Genomic DNA, 20,245 nt, shown 5'->3' on the forward strand with positions numbered 1-20,245 from the left:
AGAAAGAGTAGCAATATGAAAGTAGTGCAAAGTTCTTAAAGAATTTATTTACATTAATTATAGTCTGCTTTCCTCACTGAGACTCAAGGTGGATTACACAGTGTGAGTCAGTACAGTTCAAAGAGATTTCATTACTGATGTAATAGCATATAGAAATGCAAATTTGTAAAGATTTAAGACAAGCAGAAATCCAGTACAGACCTGAAGAAATACTGAAACAGAGCGCAAGCAATTCTAAGCCTGACACGCTAAACGACATAGAAACTATTCAGTAGGATCATACCTACAGCAACAAAAAGTACATAGTAGTAAAGTCTATAGTCCCTATCCCTTTACTCAGTCATCTCTTTGAGACTACTTCCTTACAGTCCACCCCTTCTATCTGAGTAAAAAGCCTTCTTGAATAATTCAGTTTTGCCTTGTTTGTGGAAAGCTGGAAGAATGAGAGCCTTCCTGACCTCTTCAGCTAGGTCATTCCATAAGATGGAGGCCACCACAGAGAGTGCATGTGTTGATTTTGCACATGTGTGAGGTGGAACCTGAAGAAGGCCCTGTTCAGATGAACAAAACTCCTGTAGTGAAACTCCTGTAGGGAGAGAGGCAGTCTCATATATATATGATGGACCAAGACTGTGAAGAATATGCGAAGGTCAACACCTTGCATTGAGCCTGGTATATGTCCTGAAGGGCAGTATATAAATTGAATGTTGTTGTTGTTATTAAATGATAGATAGCCAATGGAGTAACTGCAGAATTGGAGTAATATGCAGCTCCTCCAAGCTGCAGACTTCTGCACCAACTGGAGCCTCTGAGTTAACTTATAGAGGAGACCTATGGACAGTGCATTACTGTAGTAAAGTCTCAATGTAACCGTGGCATGGATTCAGGTGGTTAGATAGGCCATGTTGAGGCAGGACCCAGGGGCCATCTTCCAGGCTAGACTGAGTTTGTAAAAAGCATTTTTTGCAGCTGCATTAACTTGCTTCTCTAGCAGTAGTGCCATATCCAGTATAACCCCTAGGCTCTTAACTGAGTCTGCAAGGGTCAGATGAACTCCATCAAAAGTGGGGAGTATAATGTTCTTCAAGATCTTTGCATTCCCAACCAACATCACTTCTGTCTTGTCTGGCAAAGGCATCACAGCTAATTGTTTGTTTTTGAGACTATAAAGGTTTGGATTTAGGAGTTAGAAGATGTCTGCAAGATACTAATTGGCATGGTTGTAAACTACGTGATGCAGCAGTTGCAGAGAAATAATGTTTCTTTGCTGCTCTCACTGGCACTTCATAGGTCTTCTAATGAGGTCTGTAGCATGCGCTATCAGATTCAGTGCAAGTTTTCTGCCATCGTTCTTTAAGTCTCCCAGCTATATAGTAAACCATGGGGCTGGCTTCCATCTCAAGGGTTGGAGAGGTTAGTGAGGACTCGGAGCAATGCTGTTAATAGCTTCAAGAAGCTTCACATTCCAAGCTCCTACCACAGCCTCAATAGAGCATGTATTTGGAATCCTAACCCACCCTCCAAGGCATTTTAGTACATTCACCATACCTCCTGCACTAAGCTGAAAAATGCATCCCAGAAACCACACATAAAACATGATAGTGGCCACAAAGAATTCATATAACAGTCCAGTGCTATGGTCATGATGTTTTGATGTAAGAACTGTCCAACAGGTGATGTTTCTATCTCAATTGCTCCTGGTAATGAGGTGCATAATTGGTGGAGCTCTTCCTCTCCTCTAGCATCCTCCACTGCACCCAGCTGCATGCCCCAGGCTAAGAATCACAGGCCAAGAGCCCCTTTGCTCTTGCCCTTTGGCTTGCTCCTCCAGCATAATACTTCTGTTAAATGCCCATCTCTGAAAGAAGTACCTGTGAACTACAAGGGAAGCAATCTCTCTGTGGGGAGGGAATGCAGATCACACCCAGCTGACTACTACGCCCAGATCAAAGACAAATCCTCCACACAGTCACCCTTCACTGACATCCCCTCCAGATAAGAAGTCTATTAAATAACCCACTTTTGACAAGATTGAAGCCTGAATCCCTTATTATGAAATAGTCATGTTACCTTGATCCATCACAAGGTTGTTCTAAGAGAATTAGTGGTCTGGAGCCACACCTAACACATGTGAAGCAATGCTTGCTACATTATTTTATTAAAAGAAAAACTAAACGACACGCCTTTGTCTCCCCTCCTGAAAGCACCTCAGTGATAATTTAAAATCACTTCAATCAGTGTTTAAAACTTTTGCTTTAAAGCTTTTCTATTTTTGGCTTCCTGGGTTATTTCCCCCCCCCCTCCCAAGGTAACAGTCGCTATGAAAGACTTTTTAGAAACTAAATGCTTAGACAGTCTCAGCTGTAGAGGCTGCTGCTGCTTTTGCTCTAATATTTTATATTAGCAGGAGCAGGAGCTGCATATAGAGATGGAATGTGTGTCCCTGAACTGACTTCATCCACTCCAACTCATTTCTAACATGCCACAGGCTGATCTCATTAATCTGTGGTACTCAGACAGATGATGAGTGGCCCAGAGTCATACAGGGAAAATGCCTTTTGGAAACTGTTTTGTCTAAGGGGCATGAAGTGTCTGATTCTAAGCCACTAATATTAGAGTGCCCGGAAGCCTTGTGTGCATGTTTTTCAGATTTGTTCTCAGCTAACTAGTGCCAAAACCCATTCTGAACCTTCTGAGGTAATTATTATAAAGCAAACAGCACATTTAAGACAGAGGAACTTGCACAGTGGAGAAGCTATAAGGAAGATTAATGGGCAGGCTGGTTAAAAGATTTTTATTAAGATTAAATGATGTGTGCAATTTTTTTTTTGTATCCCAGATAGGAAATTCAAATAAAAATGTACACAGCTTCATAAAGGACAAAACCCACATCTTCTGTCATTGAGCTCTCAATGATGGAAGGATCATTTTTACTATAAAAGTGGTTTCTATTAATGGTCATATTCCCCTTCACAAAGGTTGGGTACATTCTAGCAGCCAAAATATCTACTTCTGAGATAATGCAAACGTGTGACACAAGCCTCACTTGGAAAGTGCAAAAGCTCCTTGTGGAGGCAGGAACATCTACCAAAGTAATTTCCATTGAAATAAACCATCTCTGTGAGACTGACATCAAAATATAAACAAAACAGTCTGACCTTCAGCCTTTGCATCTGAGGTATTGTTTCCATTTTAAATGAAATTTCCCATTTATCTAGGGATAAAAATGTCCTACGTTTTTATTTGTTTGTGGTTGTCTTGAATGGCTGTATCTCTCCAGAACACTTACATAGTGCTCCCTGATCACTATTTTCTTAATAAATTCATAGGTTACTAAAATATGTCACGCAGTTTTTTAAAAAATGCCAAAAATGCATAGATTATCTGGGGTTTATTTTATACTTAGATTTTGTTGTAACAGAAAGCAAACTGTAAGTGGCTGTACTTTGTGCACATAGCGTTTAGGTGACAATGGCCATTTTCACACTTCTTACCGGCCACAGAACCTCCCGCAAAGCTCCCGGGACAACAGCATCTTCCTGCAGCTAGGAAGATGCTATCATCCCAGGAGCTTTGTGCGATGTTCTGTGGCCAGTAAGAAGTGTGAAAATGGCCAGCGTTGTAGTAGAAAAATATTTTATAATTTCTTTTCTCTGATTTCTACCAAAAAAGTACAAATGAGATAGCTAATTTATCCAAATAATGTTTTCTGGGGTTTAATGTTGGTTCGGGGCAGGGGGGGAATGGTGACAACTCATATTGCACAACTTGTATTGCAGCTTGTTAATAAAATAAAATGCCTTGCTCATTTTTAGCATTTAATTATTTGTCGTAATATCAATATGTGTAAAAAGATGAATATTCAACTTCTGTATAAAAAGAGCCAGTGGGGGAAGACGTACAAGTGAGAATCCATTGGTAGGGCTTTCTGCTCACAAAAGTAGTCAAGACCATGATTGCATAGAGTAATGCAGCCTGAATACATAAGCTGCCCAAGTTGTTAATGCTCTGAGCTTTAGCTCTGATTTTCTGTTTTGCTGCTTTCTGTTGGGATTTGCACGTGCCCTTCACTTCTGTCATGAAAGGGTTAATCTGTTTGAGTCTTAGCTAGGCATAATTAATTAGCATGAGGCCAGTTAAGTGTCGAGTAACTGTTCCCGCCAGGGCAAAGGGGAGTTGCATGCCTAATGAACTAATCTAGGATCGATTATTGGCTGACCAGGTTTATTGGGGGCAATTAACATTCTTTCCTTTGTCCAGGATGCCATTGCCCACCAGTACCTCCAGCATGTAAGGGTGTAGAAGCTAGTTAGCTCTTCTTTATTTTATCACCAATGTAACCTTTATTATTTTATCCTTTATGTAGTAAACATTATTTTAGAAGCTGAACACATGTCTCTGTGATTCTTTATATGCTGTGCAAAGCTCTACTCTGCTAAAATATTATCATAATCAAAAATCATAACCCAACAAAGGTTATGGACGCCAACCTTTGTTAATCACAGCATTGTTTGTTTTCAGCTTGCAAGGGCAAGCAGACTTTCCCCCCCTACACTCCTTTTTGGACTTGCAAACTGCAGAAGGCTCCCTGTGCCAGCGCTCCATGTGGGACAGCCAGAGAGTGAATACCTTCGTTTGCATCAGCCAAAAGGCAGACAGGATCTATCTGCACATCAAAGCAACCAGCTGCCCTTCCATTCAAACAGAACGATGAATACTGATCAAGCTGCTGGGACGAGTGCAACCCCAAGGGAAAATGCAGCCCCGACGGGAGAAGCAAGAGAACTGCAAGTTGGTGAGATCAAATCCATCCCTTTTTCTATTCCTAAATTGGAGGAAGATAATTATCTCATATGGCGAGCAAGTGTATTGTGTGCCCTAGATGTGCATGATCTCAGCCATGTGATCTTTCAAGAGCCGCCTGATAATGAGTCAGAGAGACGCACATTCATGAAAAACGACTCAAGAGTAAAACTTATAATGCTCCCTACCCTGAATAAAAGGGCCGCTCCTCTGACTATCAATGCCAGCACAGCGAAAGGTCTGTGGGAGGCTCCAGAGGAAAGGCATGGGCAGAGAACAAACAGCCAGATGCAATTCTTAAGAAGATGGCTGTATAACTCTGAGTTGCCTGAAGGGGGAGATATGGATGCTCATCTGAACCATGTAATGTCGTTAGTCAATGAGCTGAGAGCTGCTGGAGCTGTCGTTCAGACCCATGAGATTACCGCTACAATATACAATAGTTTACCAGAATCTTATTCCAGCCATATCACTGTCTTAGAAACAAAAGGTGATGTGGAGCTATCGTATGTTTTGAATTCACTGAGAGATGAAGCTCGGAGGAGGTCCATCCGAGACTCCACACAAGGCATGAGAGCTCTTAAAGTATCTGATAGAAAGGCCATAGTGTGTGATTTTTGTCACAAGAGGGGGCACTATGCCAAATACTGTAGAACACGCCAGAGACAAAGAGAATCCCCTGCTGAACATGCGGCCCCTAGAGAACAAAGAGAAGCTGATGAATCTGATGGGAAGAAAAGATTCCCACATAGTGCAAAACAAAATCCTCATAGAAAGCTTTCTTGCATGATTTCAAATGATAATTTTAACCCCCAAAGCTTATGGCTCGTCGACAGTGGGAGCTCCTCCCACATATCCTCAAAAAGGGATTATTTTGAAAGCTTGGATGAAGGATTTAAGCACAGCATGACTTTAGCTGATGGATCAGCATTAAAGATTGAAGGGACTGGAACAGTGTCAATAAAAGTCATGGATGTTAATGGAGAGACAATAGAAATAGCTCTGGAAAATTGTATGTATGATCCAAAGGCAGATCAGAACATTCTATCTCTATCAGATCAGAACATTCTATCTCTTGGAAAGATGTTAAAGAGTGGAATTGGATTTTCAATTAAAGGAGATGTCTTCAGCAATTATAATCCTAAAGTAGATGTTGAGATAAAGGCACAAAAATTAGGAGACTATTTTTACCTGAAGGAACTAACTTTCCCAGTGTGCCAAGCAAAGCCGAATGACTGTCCTCACACAAAACGTCTAGCTTCCTATCATTTTAAATTAGGGCATCGAAGCTTTGATTCTATTCAGAAATTGTTGAAAGGCTCTGAAATTGATATTATTGATTGTGGGAAATGGATGAGAAATGGATGCTCAATTTGTGCAAAGGCAAAAGGTACTGCTCCTAGATATAGCAAGAAGCAAAGCCAGACAGTTGAAAAGCCATTGGAGAAAGTGTATTCAGATGTGATTGGACCAATTAAAACCTCTCTTGGAGGACATAAGTATGTTGTGAGTTTTCTGGATGCTGCAACAAGATATGCATTTGTTTATGTACTGAAATTTAAGAGCCAAGTGCTGGAAAAATTCAAAAACTATGTTGCCATTCTGAGAAATAAGTTTAACAAAGCCCCAGAAGTGTTGTTCACTGACAATGGAACTGAATATTGTGGCAGTGAGTCCCAAAGGTTCCTAGAGGAGGAAGGAATAATGCATGAAACAAGTGTAATATACTCTCCTCAACAGAATGGGGCAGTAGAGCGCTTCAATCGAAGTCTATTAGAGACAAGCCTGTGCTTATTGTTTCAGGCTGGACTGCCCGACACCTGCTGGGCAGAAGCTGTCATTACAGTGGCTTATCTTTATAATAGAGTTCCAACAAAAGCTACAGGGAAAACTCCATTTGAGATGTGGTTTGGAAGAAAAGCAGGACTCAAACATCTCAGAGTTTTTGGAGCAAAGGCATTTGCACACATTCCTGCCCAAAAGAGAGGGAAGCTTGATCCCAAGGCAGAACTGGGAATTCTTGTTGGGTATGCACTCAATGGAAAAGGATTTAAAATTATGGATCCTGACACATTCTCTGTTAAAATAACACAATGTGATTTCCTTTGATGAAAGTGGCATTTTTCAAGCTCCTGAGAAGGACTCCACAGTAGAAGCCAGACTGGAAGCTGAAGAAGTCTCTTTTACTGATTTGGTCACAAGGCTACCTGTCCAAGATGCCAACCCACAGGAGCAGCATCAAGAAGAGGCTCCACTATCAGAAGGGGAGGCAGGAACCCTGGAATCAGAAGGGGAAGCAGGAGATGCCAGGCCAGAGGAGACTGAGACCACTGTGAGAAGTTCACAAAGAATCAACAAAGGAGTACCACCACAAAGATTTGAATCCTGTGCAAGTATGCAACCTGTATGTGAGCCCTCTACCTGGAAGGAGATGACAGAAATGCCTATCCATGAGAGAAACAAATGGATGGAAGCAGCACATGAGGAATTTGAATCCTTACAAAGCAACCACACATGAACACTCACTGAGTTGCCACCTGAAAGAAAAGCCATCGGATGCAAATGGGTGTTCAAGGTGAAATACAAAGCTGATGGAAGTATTGATAAATACAAGGCGCGCTTAGTGGCTAAAGGATTTACACAACAACCAGGGACTGACTTCACTGAAACATTTGTACCTGTTGTGAAGTACACATCAATCAGGACCCTGCTAAGCATAGCTGCATCAAGAAGGATGTATGCTGAACATCTGGACATCAAAACAGCATTTCTCAATGGAGACTTAACCGAGGAAATCTACATGACTCAGCCAGATGGATTCAAGAGGAAAGGAGAAGAGAACCTTGTATGCAAACTCAACAAAAGTCTCTATGGTTTGCGCCAAGCAGCGAGATCATGGAATGAGAAGCTATCTGAACTACTAACGCAACAAGGATTTCAACAAGGAAAGGCAGAACCTTGCCTATTTTCAAGACTAAAGAATGGACAATTTGAATATGTTCTTGTGTTTGTAGATGATTTGATCCTATGCTGTAAGAACAGAGAACATGCAAATGAAATTGCTGAGAAACTAAACAAAAGTGTGAAAGTAAAACATCTAGGAGAATTAAAACATTATCTTCGGATCCAAATTGAGAGAACAGAAAGTGGGAGTTTCCTCCTAAACCAGAAACACAAAATCAAGGATCTTGCAGAATTTCTGGAACTGGAAAAAGCAAAAAGAGTGAGCATACCACTTGAACCATGTTACCTCAAGCTCACAGATGGAATGCTACTTGAAAGCAACAAACAATACAGAGAAGCAATTGGCAAACTTCTCTACTTGAGTACAGTGTCAAGACCTGACATATCTCCGGCGGTTGGGATCCTATACAGAAAGACAAATTCGCCCTACCATCATGACATGAACTCTGTCAAAAGGCTTACCAGATATCTCATAGGAACAGCTGACTTGAAACTAAAGATTTCAGCCTGTGACAACCCAAGGCTAACTGGATACATGGATGATGACTGGGGAGAAAACCAAGCTGACTTCAAATCAACCAGTGGATATCTATTCTTCTATGGAAAAAGCCTGATCAGCTGGACAAGCCAGAAACAATCTTTAGTTGCCAAATCTACCACAGAGGCCGAATACACATCTGCTGCACGAGCCTGTGATGAACTTGAGTGGATCATCAACCTGCTGAAGGACTTTGGCATAGATGAACCTAAACCTATAACTCTATTTGAAGACAACCAAGCTTGCATTGCCTTATCCAAAGGTGAGAGCATCAAGGCCAGAAGCAAGCAAGCTGTCAGATATCACTCCGTTCGAGAGAAGCAGCAACAAGGAGTAATTGATCTCAAGTATTGCCCTTCAGAAGAAATGGTTGCTGACATTCTCACCAAGCTGCTAGTGAGAGTGAAGTTCGAGCACCTGCGAGAGAAGATGAACCTTCATGACTTCAGTTACTAACACATGAGAAGGGGTGTTGGGATTTGCACGTGTCATTCACTTCTGTTATGAAAGGGTTAATCTGTTTGAGTCTTAGCTAGGCATAATTAATTAGCATGAGGCCAGTTAAGTGTTGAGTAACTGTTCCCACCGGGGCAAAGGGGAGTTGCATGCCTAATAAACTAATCTAGGATTGATTATTGGCTGACCAGGTTTATTGGGGGCAATTAACATTCTTTCCTTTGTCCAGGACGCCATTGCCCACCAGTCAGTTGCACAGTTACCTCCACCATGTAAGGATGTACAAGCTAGTTAGCTCTTCTTTATTTTATCACCAATGTAACCTTTATTATTTTATCCTTTATGTAGTAAACATTATTTTAGAAGCGGAACATATGTCTCTGTGATTCTTTATATGCTGTGCAAAGCTCTACTCTGCTAAAATATTATAATCAAAAATCATAACCCAACACTTTCATATGTGGGCATAGTAGGGCAAACAGAGTTCTGTGGAGCTCAACTGGAATTCTCCACACACAGGTGTCTTGTAAGTGGATTATGGCTGCAATCCTAAAATCCCTTTCCTGGGAGTAAGCTTCATTGGATAATATAGGATTTGCTGTATTTTCTGAGTAAACCTAATAAGGATTCCTCCCCATGTCCCCATATAATCAATTGTTATATTCTGTCACCACTGCTTTCAGAATATGTATGTAATTTGCAGTGCAATCCTTAGTAGAGTTACACCCTTCTAAGTCAACTGAAGTCAGTGGCCTTGAAAGGGTGAAACTGCTTCAGCCTGTACTGGAAAAGCCTCGTAGGCAGAGGTTCATGCCTCATAACTCTCAAATAGCTTTTTGAGGAGAGTTGTTATTTGTGTACGGAATGCGGTCACCCCTTCCTCCCAGCGGTAAAGTGAAGCTAGAAGAGGAAGAGATTTCATGAAACAGAACAAATATGGCACCTGAAAGAAGAAGCAGAAAGTATCTGGAAAGAAAACGGGAGAAAAGTATTCCTTGTCCAAGCAAAAGGCATCTCCACTTGTATGGGGTGGTGGTCTCTGAATTCTGACAATTCCCTCTTCCACCCACTGCAGTTTCCCATGATGTATCATCAGGGCTAGGCTTTAGTATGGAAATCTGAACCCACAAATCCACCTTACACTGAGTCAGGCCCTTGGTCAATCAAGGACTGTATCGTCTACTCGGACTGGCAGCTGCTCTTCAGGGTATCAGGTAGAGTCCACCATCCTCTAACTGAACTTTGTAATAGGAGATGCAAGGGATTGATTCTGGAATCTTCCTCGTGCAAAGCTCATGCTGTACCACTGAGCTACTCTCTAAATTTTGAAAAGTACAAGCTCTGGCAGGTGTCATGTCTGGGCTCGAATCAGCTTCTTCTGGGTTGCAGAACAGGCAGGAATTTCCCATGCACTGAGGACCGTTGCAATCTGGTGCCTTAGCTAACAAGGTTAGCAGAGGGGGGCCAAATTCAAGCTGTAGCCAGCACTGGGCAGTAGTAGCCGCCTGTGTTGCCTGCCTCTCACATTGTAAGCACACACACATCATCATCATCAATATCAATATCATCACCACTGTCACCATTTCATGCTGCTTGGGAAACCTGGGTACATGTATTCTGTGTCATGAAGTGAGTGCAGTTTCAGAAGCGGTGAGATGTTGGGCCAGTGACCAAAACAAAATCTTCTTGCTGGGCTGCTCTGAGCAGCACAAAGAAGAGTTATGCATCCTGAAATGAAACAGAGAGGAACCAAGTCCAGCTACAGTGGCCAGCACTCAAGGGTCAGACTTCCTCATTGTGTGTGTGAAAGAGAAAACTGTGTGTGTACCGGGGAATCCGTGCTGCTATTTATACCTACAAGACTCTCCATTGTTTTTTTTTTTAATAAAATTTTTTATTGGATTAGATGTCATTAAATTGTACATTACAATCAGTTTCCTTTAATTTTTCCAATTCTAACCCCCTCCCTTTCCCCCCCTTTTGTTGACTTCCAACAGTTTTCCAACCCCTTGTCCCTTTTCCCTTACTCATTTTAAATTTATTCTATCTGTCAAACGTAGACTTTCACTTTCTTCTAAGCTTATCTATATAACACAGTGCTCCTTCTGTCTTCCTACTTACTTTAACAACTAAATAATACATAACTAAATAATACATTCTTGGCATATTTTCTTTTGATAATAATCATTTAGCTAATTTTGGTACTCTATACTCTATCTTATAATCTCATCTTCAATATGGGACAAACAATTTATCCCTCATTTAGCATAATTTTAGATACTTCTATAAACAGTACATTCAATATAAGTCAACCAATTTAACTTATACTCTATATATTACTTTTCTACATATCTTATCTTTATACTGTTTTAACTATATAATTATATTATTCTTCCATTATGCAACTATCCACAAAAAATAGTCAACCAATTTGACCCATATATACCTCCAAACCAATTCAATCAATTTAATACATCATCTATACCTTAATATATGTTTTCCCACCTTACTTAAATTCCTTCATTGCAATTATAAAATTATCTCCATTATACAATTATACACTAACTTTGGCTGTAGCTCCTCTTTTATATACAATACCACTCCCCTTTTTTTCTTATTAGAGGCCGCTACAAAATCACTGCCCAATTTATTCAATTTTAAATACTTTGCATCCTGTTTTCTAATGAGTCTCTTGCAAACATACAATATCACATTTTTGTTTTAATAGCCAGTGGAAAATACCTTTTCTCTTATTCGGTGAATTAAGTCCATTTACATTCCAAGATAAAACTTTGCACTCCATATTCATAATCTTGTTGCTGGTAAGTCCTTTTCATTGTCCCTTATAAACTGCTCCATCTCTGATTCAGATCTAATGCGCTTTTTCACTCCTCCAAATTCAAAGGACACTCCTTCTGGTAGTTCCCATCTGTACCTTATTTTCATGTCCTTCAGAATCTGAATTAGAGCTTTATATTTTTTTCGATCTAGCAACACCGATCTGGGTAATTCCTTCATGATAATAATCGTCTTGCCATCAATCTCCAATGGATCTTGAAACTGTTTAGTCACAATCTTCTCTTTTATATTTCTGGTCGTGAATTGCACAATCACATCTCTTGGTAGTTTCCTCTGGGTCGCGATTCTTGAATTTACACGATATACCACATCTAGGATAGCCACAACTTCCTCCTCCTCCTTCCCCAGGTATTCAGCTAACACCTCAGTGATCTGTTCTTGAGCTGTCTTTCCTTCCACTCCCGGCAAGCCGCGAAACCTCAGCTGCTTCTCCATATGTTTACTTTCCGCAACCGCCATTCTCCCCCTCATCACCCTCATCTCTGTTCGTTGCGTATCTGCTAAATTCTCCACCGCGCTTTCCACTACCTTGACTCTTTGCTGTGTTCCCTGCAGGTCATTTTGCATTGTTTCTATACCTTTCTTCACTTCTGCCAGCTCATTTTTCACTGTCTCTTTAACCTCTTTAACCTCTTTCACCAACTCCGGTTTCATGTCCTTGAGCTCTTTAATCACTTCTAAAAGTTTTTTATCCAAATTCTCTATCGCCGATTGCCACTCTTTTTTCGACATCGTGGGGCTTGCTTTGGCTCGCTCCCACGAGTCCGCTCTCTTCCTTAGCTCCGTGGCGTTTAATTTAATGTCCTTTTAGTTTAAATGTCCCGGTCTTTCAAAAAAAAAAAACTTTTAAAGAGTCCAAAATGTCAGGCGTCTTTTCTCTATGGTTCCTCTATGATTTTTGTAATCCAATATGGCTTACTTCCTCTTTCGCTGAAGCCGCGGCTCTTCCCCTTTCAAAAATGTCGATTCCCTACTTCCTGCCCTCTGGCAAGGGCCGCCTCTCTCCAGCAACTCTATTGTTGTTACGTACTTCCTGTTTCCCGACTTCCCACAGCAGTTCTCGCGATGGTGAAACTTTCTCACAGCCTGATATCTCCTTATAGCCACAGGTATTCAAAACAATAGTCCAATCTCTTTAATAACTTCGTTTAACTTAGTCCTTTTTCTAATATAATTCTTGCCGGGTCCTCCCCTCCTTATACTGAGTCTGTTGCAGTTTAAAAGTCTACTTTAATTCTTCTTTACTTTTAGTAATCTGTCCCGTTTCAAGAGATAGTGATCTTTACCTTCTCATTCACTTTCCTTGGGTTGTAATCGCTGTTTCAATCTTAGATTCCCATCCACTCTTCCTTCCCCTGTTGAAGCTTGGGCATGTAGGTCTTATGCCAACCGCATTGGCACCAGGACTGCCGCAGAGATTATAGCCAACCTGTCTTAGGGTGGGACCTCAAGGGTCGGGAGAGGATCTGTTGCGTAGGACCCCCCCTCGCCCGAGATCGACGCGCCCTGAGGTGCTTGAGCGTTCTATGCCTGTTCTCCGCCTGAGAACAGTCGGCCGCGGGCTGGATTTTGCCCCGCCAGCTGCTTAAACAGCAGCCCGGTCAGCTCCACGATTAGAGCTGCGTTAGACCTTCATGGATCCCGAACCGGAAGTCTCAAGACTCTCCATTGTTGTTAATCCCTAAATATCTTCTAGCTAAACTGCCAGAGGCCTGGATGAAATATCTAGTTTGATATTAAATTGGGGGGCTCTGAAACACAAGAATTTCCTGAGGCACTCTAAAAAGGGAGTAACCTACCTGCTGAAATGCTCTATGGAGTACATTGATAAAAGACCTTTTGTTGCAAGCCTCTAGAACTCCCTCGCCTCCTGGCTATGAATAATTAATTCAAGTATGCAAGACAATAAGCAAGACTCCCAACATAACTCATTCAAGAGCCTGAAAAAACCATCATGTATCTGCTCAGCCTTTTTAAAACCAGCCCGAGCTGGTACTCTGAGAGGTAACCTAATCACGCCACCTTCCCAAGTGGGCGTATGTTCTGCATCTACTCTCTGGTCATGCTACTCTCTGGTCATGCAATGTCACCTGCATGACATTGTGACTCTGCCTTGAGCAACAGTGTCTTTCCTGACACAACCCCCTTCTTTCTCCCTCTCTTTTTGTCTCCTTGTTGTGTAGCATGCATGGTTTTCAGGTTTCTTTTGGAGTCTTAAATGAGCTGCTGATAGTGATAATTTGTTGTTTCTTCTAGTATTGTTCACACCCTCTCCACTTGCCTGGTAGTGGTGGGGGGTAGCTGTGGTGGGCAGTGGGAAAGGAATGAGATTGGCCTTGTTGCCTGTTCCATGAGTAGAGCAACACTCAGGGAAGAGAAAGAAAGGAACAATTTCATCTCCTTTCCTCTCCCCAGTGCCACCAAATGATTGGTGTAGCTATTAGATATGGGCACGAACCGAAATACGAAGTTCATGATGAACCAGTGGTTCTTCAGAGCGCATTTCTGACAAACTGCCATGAACTTTAGGCTGCTTCATCTGATTCGTTTTTTGGTTCGTCATTGCAGACAACCAGGCGCTGATCAATGTTTCCTAGGCAACAGGGGATGAACTTCCTCCAGACCTTCTGCTGACCCGGAAATGGCCTTCTGCTAACCCGGAAGTGACGATTTGCTGACCTGGATGTGCTGTTTTCATGAACCAAATGAACCGGTTCGCGAACTGGGGCAGGTTCATGAAAGTTCGTGGTTCATGAAATGCAATGAACCACAAACCGTACAGTTTATTTTTTTTCCGGTTCGTGCCCATCTCTAGTAGCTATTAGTACACAAGTCCCTCAACTCCAGGAATAACCTTTTCTGGGATCTGAAATGGCTATGGGGAGGGGAGGGGGGATCCCATGATCCTGGTCAGTGAATTACAGAAATGAACCTGGTAACTATTAAATGTTATTTCCCCCTCCCCAACAGTTTAAGATTATTTGTTTAGGATAATTCATGGGTGGAGCAAAGAAAACAGCCTCTCAGAAGTACAATTTAGGAATGTCCTCTGGGATTACTTGTGTGCTTCTTCACTGAAGGCTGAGTTGCACGGGAGGGGCATAAACAATGGAGGACGGGGCATGAGAAAAGTGTTTCAGTATGAGAAAATGTTTCTTCTTTACATAAAAAGACTAATGTTGCATCAAGAATGGTAGAAATGGAAATACTACTTTTCTGGTTTTAAAAAGAACAGAGAAAAGGAAAGGAAGCTCAGGGAGATTATAACTTCCATATGAATGGGATGTGATAAATGAAAAACAACCCCCCCCCCACCAAACCTATATTCCCCTCTGATCACTTAAATGGGGAAAATGCTCCCTGTGGAAACACCACAGTTGGATTGATGGGTAGAGTAGGGAGAAGATGTCTTCTTTTAGTTTAGATGCTGATCTTGAAGGTGGGAGGTTCACAGCTGTTTATAACCCTGTGCATACACACACTTTGGAATAAGCCCTGTTGAACAGGATGTGACTTAAGTCTGAATAAATATGTTCAGCATAATGTTGCAACATGGGGAGACACTTGGGTAGGAGGAGACAAGGTTGTTGAATCTTTATTCTGTGCTTCATATCTGAAAGAAGTGTAGTTGCCATCTAAAGTAGGAGGGAGAGCATTATTTTCAGAGTATAAAATTACCTGAGAGCATAACTGATTGTGGGCCAGTCACAAGGGAGCAGCTTTGCTGGAGGTGTTGGGGCTGCAATGGGAAGCATAAGGCTGAAAAGCTCAATTGCTTAAGCTGAACTCCACCCACAGAATTCAAGCTAGTAACTCAAGGCTGGGAGGAGAATAAATATCAAGCAGTTTCAGAGTCTTGCATCTTGTAGCAAAAAGTTCAAAGTGGAAGAAAGAGTACACGTACTGAAAAGAAGCAATGAAGTTCCCAAGCCTTGCAAACTCTTCAAAATGTTCTTCTGATTTTGTTTCAAAGCTAAAGATTTAATAAGCATGATTTTAAAACCAAATAGCCTACCTGATGTAGAGCCCCAACAATTTTGCGAGTTTCTTGATAGACTGTTTCAGAACTCCACTGGGGGTTCAGCTTCTTCAGAGCTTTTGCCAGGCGATTGTGCTCTCGCAGCCACAGCGTATGCACAGCTGCCAATGAAATAACTTCACTAGATCTGCTGTCTCCAGCCATAAAGCATTCAATCCTTTCTACTTTATTTGCTTTGAGGTTTTGCGCACAAGGCGAGGGGATTTTGTCGACAAAAGGCAGGTATTCATGGCCATTGTCAAAGTATTGCGCGTTTATTCTCAGGAGGCCTTCTTTGCTTGTCAGATTCCTCAGTTTGCTTTCTATTGCTGGTGTGCTACCATAAACTGTTGAAGCATCTATGAAGGAGGTTAGACTATTAATCTGTTCCCTTGGATTTAGGATTGACAGGTTTCCTAAGAGAACTCCCTGATGACCAGTGGCACATGCAGGGGATGAACGGTAAAAAGGCATGCAGTCCATTTCCATGGAGAATGTATCATTTGCAAAAACCTGTGGATTAAACATCTTTCATTAGTAAAATTAATATGCCTGTATTATGAGCACAGATATAACAGTATTATTCATTCCTACAAGTAAAGTGTGCACATCTGCCCGCCCACCCACGAACCAGAGGTTCCCTTCCATACATGCTTGTGGCATTCTTTAGTTGCAAGTTGTACTGAACGTAGCTGAATTCTTAAGTCGGCAGCATTTTAAAATAGATGACTGTGTACAGGCACATTACATCATTAAGGGTGCAGGCAGACGTACATAACTTTCCCCTTGGCACAAATCACAGAAAAATGCTGTTTTATTCATTTCAATTACTGATAATCCCAGAAATTTACGTTACCCTCATATACCGCATTTGGTTCCTGAATTTTAAAATTATCATATATTTATCATATATGATGATAAATGTTTTTGTTCCTGATTATTATTTAAATATTTATCATTATGATGGGTATGATACAGAAGTATATAACAATATGTTGCAGAGACATGATGGAGAGCATGATGTGCTTATATGCTTCCACCCATGAGATCATAAAACCAGCTACACAGATGTACACAGATGGTGCTCCGTGATACAGCCTCTGTCTCTGAGTCCCTCTACATGAGACATCTGACACGTGAAGAATATGTGTCAGGAGATGCCATGTTAGTTGGGAAGGGTAGTTTTAAAAGACAGAGCTGGTGGCAGGGCAAAGGCTTTGCTGTACAGTAGAGCTTTGTGAAGGGACTGTGAAATGCCAGGAGAGAAATTTCAGCCCGTTATAATCTCTCCAGGCCCAAGCCCAGCTCTGGAAGGCAGCTCCAGCCCATTTCCAGTCCTCATTGCCCTCTGGTTGTGATCTCATACAGTTTTAGACTGGAGAAGTGAAAGTGACAGAGTCTTTGGGGAGGTGATTATGAAGTTAACACACTCTCTGAGGAGCGATCTCCACTGGCTCTGTCTTTTAGAACTACGCTTCCTACATGTTAGCCTCACAACATGACTGCAACTTATCTCTCATGTACCAAGTTGTTATATATATCAAGTTGTTTTATGTATCAAAATGTTATTGTTTAATAAAATTTAAATTAAAAAAAAATTTAAAACTACTCTTCCTGGCTAACATTGCATTTCCCTGCACTTGACAAACGTGTCGAGGTGTCTCATGTAGGGAGACTCTATGTAGCTATCTGCAAGACATGCCTTGCTATAATAATGGCTCCAAGGTGGCTTCCAATAATATAATTGAAATAATCTCATAGAAAAATTAAAAACATTATGTATTAACATGATAATAACAGCCTCAATAATCCAGTTGTCAGTTCTTTCAAAAGAAAACCCCAGAAATATTGTCTTATAGTTGTGATTTGTGAATAAGCCATGAGATCAGATAAAATGGTTTATTTACTAAGGCACATTACTGTGTAGGGAGAAACTGACCCTTGTTATCTCATAAGGGGAGCCCAATCTTGTCTTCATAGTTCCACCACTTCATCTGTATAATTCCACTCTTTTTTCATTGTATATCCTTCCATTGTACTTCAGAGATGTAGACGCCTCTTTCCTGCACCATTCTTTTGGTGTTAGCAGGCAGAGGTTAATGGGGCTAGTGATATGTCTACTTTTCCTACCATTATTAACCCTCTGGGTTACAACAAAGTTGGGGGGGGGGACCAATACATTGTAGACTCCTGTGATATGGCACTGGAGTAGAGCAATATGGGAAGGAAGTACATTGCAGGCTCTCCCATGTGACTTAAATACTTTAAATACTGTATTATTTTATACACACAGAGAACTATAGTTGGGAAAAGCATATGGCTTAGATAATTTCCTAAAGTTATTCTGTTGGCACATATCAGCGTCCTATTGAACTTTTGCATGACATAGCAGAGAATCAGGCAGAATCCACAAAACTCCCAGGGATATACTGTTGTCGAAAGACCTAAAGAACATTTGGCAGCTTTTGACTGGATGCCAATTAACACCCTATTCTGTAGAGAGTTCAGCCCTTACAAATACATGTTTTCCTTGTGAGAATGAAGGAGGTTTGGCATAGAATAGGTATTATACTCTGAGGGGGGCGGGAATTGTTTTTCCTTTATAAGATATAACAAAAATGCAAATGATTTGGCTAAATTAAGATTGAAATACACTGAGAATGTAGATACTGCAGGAATACCTAATGCTTATTTATGGAAACATGACCAATTTGTTGAAAGCTCAGCAGATAGCCTAACAAAATATTTTTGAACCAGGTTTTGAAAATGATGGAACTATAACACTGGAATTTTAATGTCTTGTCTCACTTGAAGCCCAGGGACCAGGATGGTATGTCTGAGGTGGACAGGCAAAGAAGGAGAGACTCATTATATGTACCTGGAACCTGCAAGCAACCCCAGGATAAGAATGGTTCATGTTTGCTGCATAGCCGGCTACTAAATTATCTCTGGATTGCATTATGGCTTCGTTTGGGTTAGCAGAATGTCAGGAGTTCAGAAGGGCATTTTTTAAAACTTATTTATGTATTGTTCAGGTGTCTTCTGTTTAGAATGTTGTGTTTTTCTTTTTCTTTATGTTTATTGTTTATAGTTTTTATATTATTGTTTATAGTTTATAGTTTAAATTAAGAAAACTCTACCCCAGGAGTCCAGAAGGGCGCTTTCATATGGAAATGGGGTTTGCATTGTCTTGTACCTTTGTAATCCCACACTTTGCAGTGTTCACACGACATCATCTTGAGCAGTTTGATGTTCACGTTGTCATTTAATTTTGTATTGCTAGTTCTAGTGCATTGGTATTGAAATTCAATTTTGTATTCTAGTCCTATTGCGTTGTTCATTTGACATCCCATACGGTATGACATTTATTTTCTCTTTTTTACTCTGTCACCCATATTGAGTTTCAGTGACAAAGGTGGGTTATAAATAAGCTAAATAAGTATATAAGTGTCTAATATCATCTACAAGAAGCAGTTTTTTCCTGCTCTTTCCTTCCCTTTCTAAGTGATTTTCCCCCAGTATCTCATGGTATAATAAACTATGATAAGGTTTAACAAAAATGTTCAGGACTCAGTAGCCCTACAGAACAATCCCTAGTGAGGACTCCTTGTAGGAACACCATTGTGAATTTCAAAAAATATTCAATCCTTTGAAGAAGGGACAAAATTTCAATGCTTTTGATTTTAAAAATTATTTATTTATTTATTTATTTAATCACATTTCTAGACCGCCCTCCCCGTCAGAAGGGCTCAGGGCGGTTTAACAATGGCTTAAAACAGTAAAAACATTATAAAAACATTAAATCATCATATCAAAACAATTAAAATTGGCGGGTATAAAATATTAAAATACAGCATATAGGGATAGATGCTGCTCAGTAAAATGGACACACAAGGGAATTCTTTTCAGTCTTTTGATAAAGAAGAATGCTTCCCCTTTGCAGATAGACCTACCACCATTTCTTCTGTATGCTGCTCAGAGTGAGTTTTTATATATCTGTCTGTCTGTCTGTCTATACACGTACATAGACACACATATACTCACTGTACCAGTCATTGAGAGATCCAGATATTAATCTTGCAGCGATCATGCCCTATAATATAGTTGCTTGTCAAATCCCTTCCTTGTAAAGTATATTTCTAAATAAGAAAGGTTTATAAATGTATGTTGATGCAAGTATAAACATGAAGACTGGAGGAACATTCTGAAATGCAAGAAATATCAGATGGGCAGAGAAAGGTTTGAAATTTAAATGAGTTGATGAGGACTGAACAGATACTTATAATGGAGCTTTAAAATCTGTTCCTTAATGGCATTCCACCCCCCCTTGCACTATTCAATAGACCACCTATTTTTAAAACACCACAGAAAACTCATTAATGTGGGGAATGCTATCAAGTAGGCTATTATGTTAAATACTTGCTTATCTCCTAAGCTGATTAAAACTTGTTTGATTAATAAATGCTCCCACTTCTGCACTCATTAGTTCAGTGGAAAGAGTTCCAAAGAGTGATCCTTTATTTTGACAATGAATATTTCATCGGTTAATCGTACACTTTATTACCTCTGTTGTGTAATCAAGAGTTTTCTTTGCTTGAGATTCCCTG

The 20,245-nt window shown here is 40.7% G+C and overlaps 1 protein-coding gene across 1 annotated transcript in view; it reads right to left on the reverse strand.

The window, feature by feature from the left end:
* Nucleotides 1–20,245, reverse strand: part of TPO (thyroid peroxidase) — a 121,625-nt gene that overhangs the window by 66,511 nt on the left and 34,869 nt on the right. Inside the window, exon 7 of the mRNA XM_054971173.1 lies at nt 15,636–16,151. Coding sequence (XP_054827148.1) covers nt 15,636–16,151 — 516 coding nt within the window. The remainder of the gene's footprint in view (nt 1–15,635; nt 16,152–20,245) is intronic.

The sequence above is a fragment of the Eublepharis macularius genome, chromosome 1, assembly GCF_028583425.1.
Source record: "Eublepharis macularius isolate TG4126 chromosome 1, MPM_Emac_v1.0, whole genome shotgun sequence".
Lineage (NCBI taxonomy): Eukaryota > Metazoa > Chordata > Lepidosauria > Squamata > Eublepharidae > Eublepharis > Eublepharis macularius.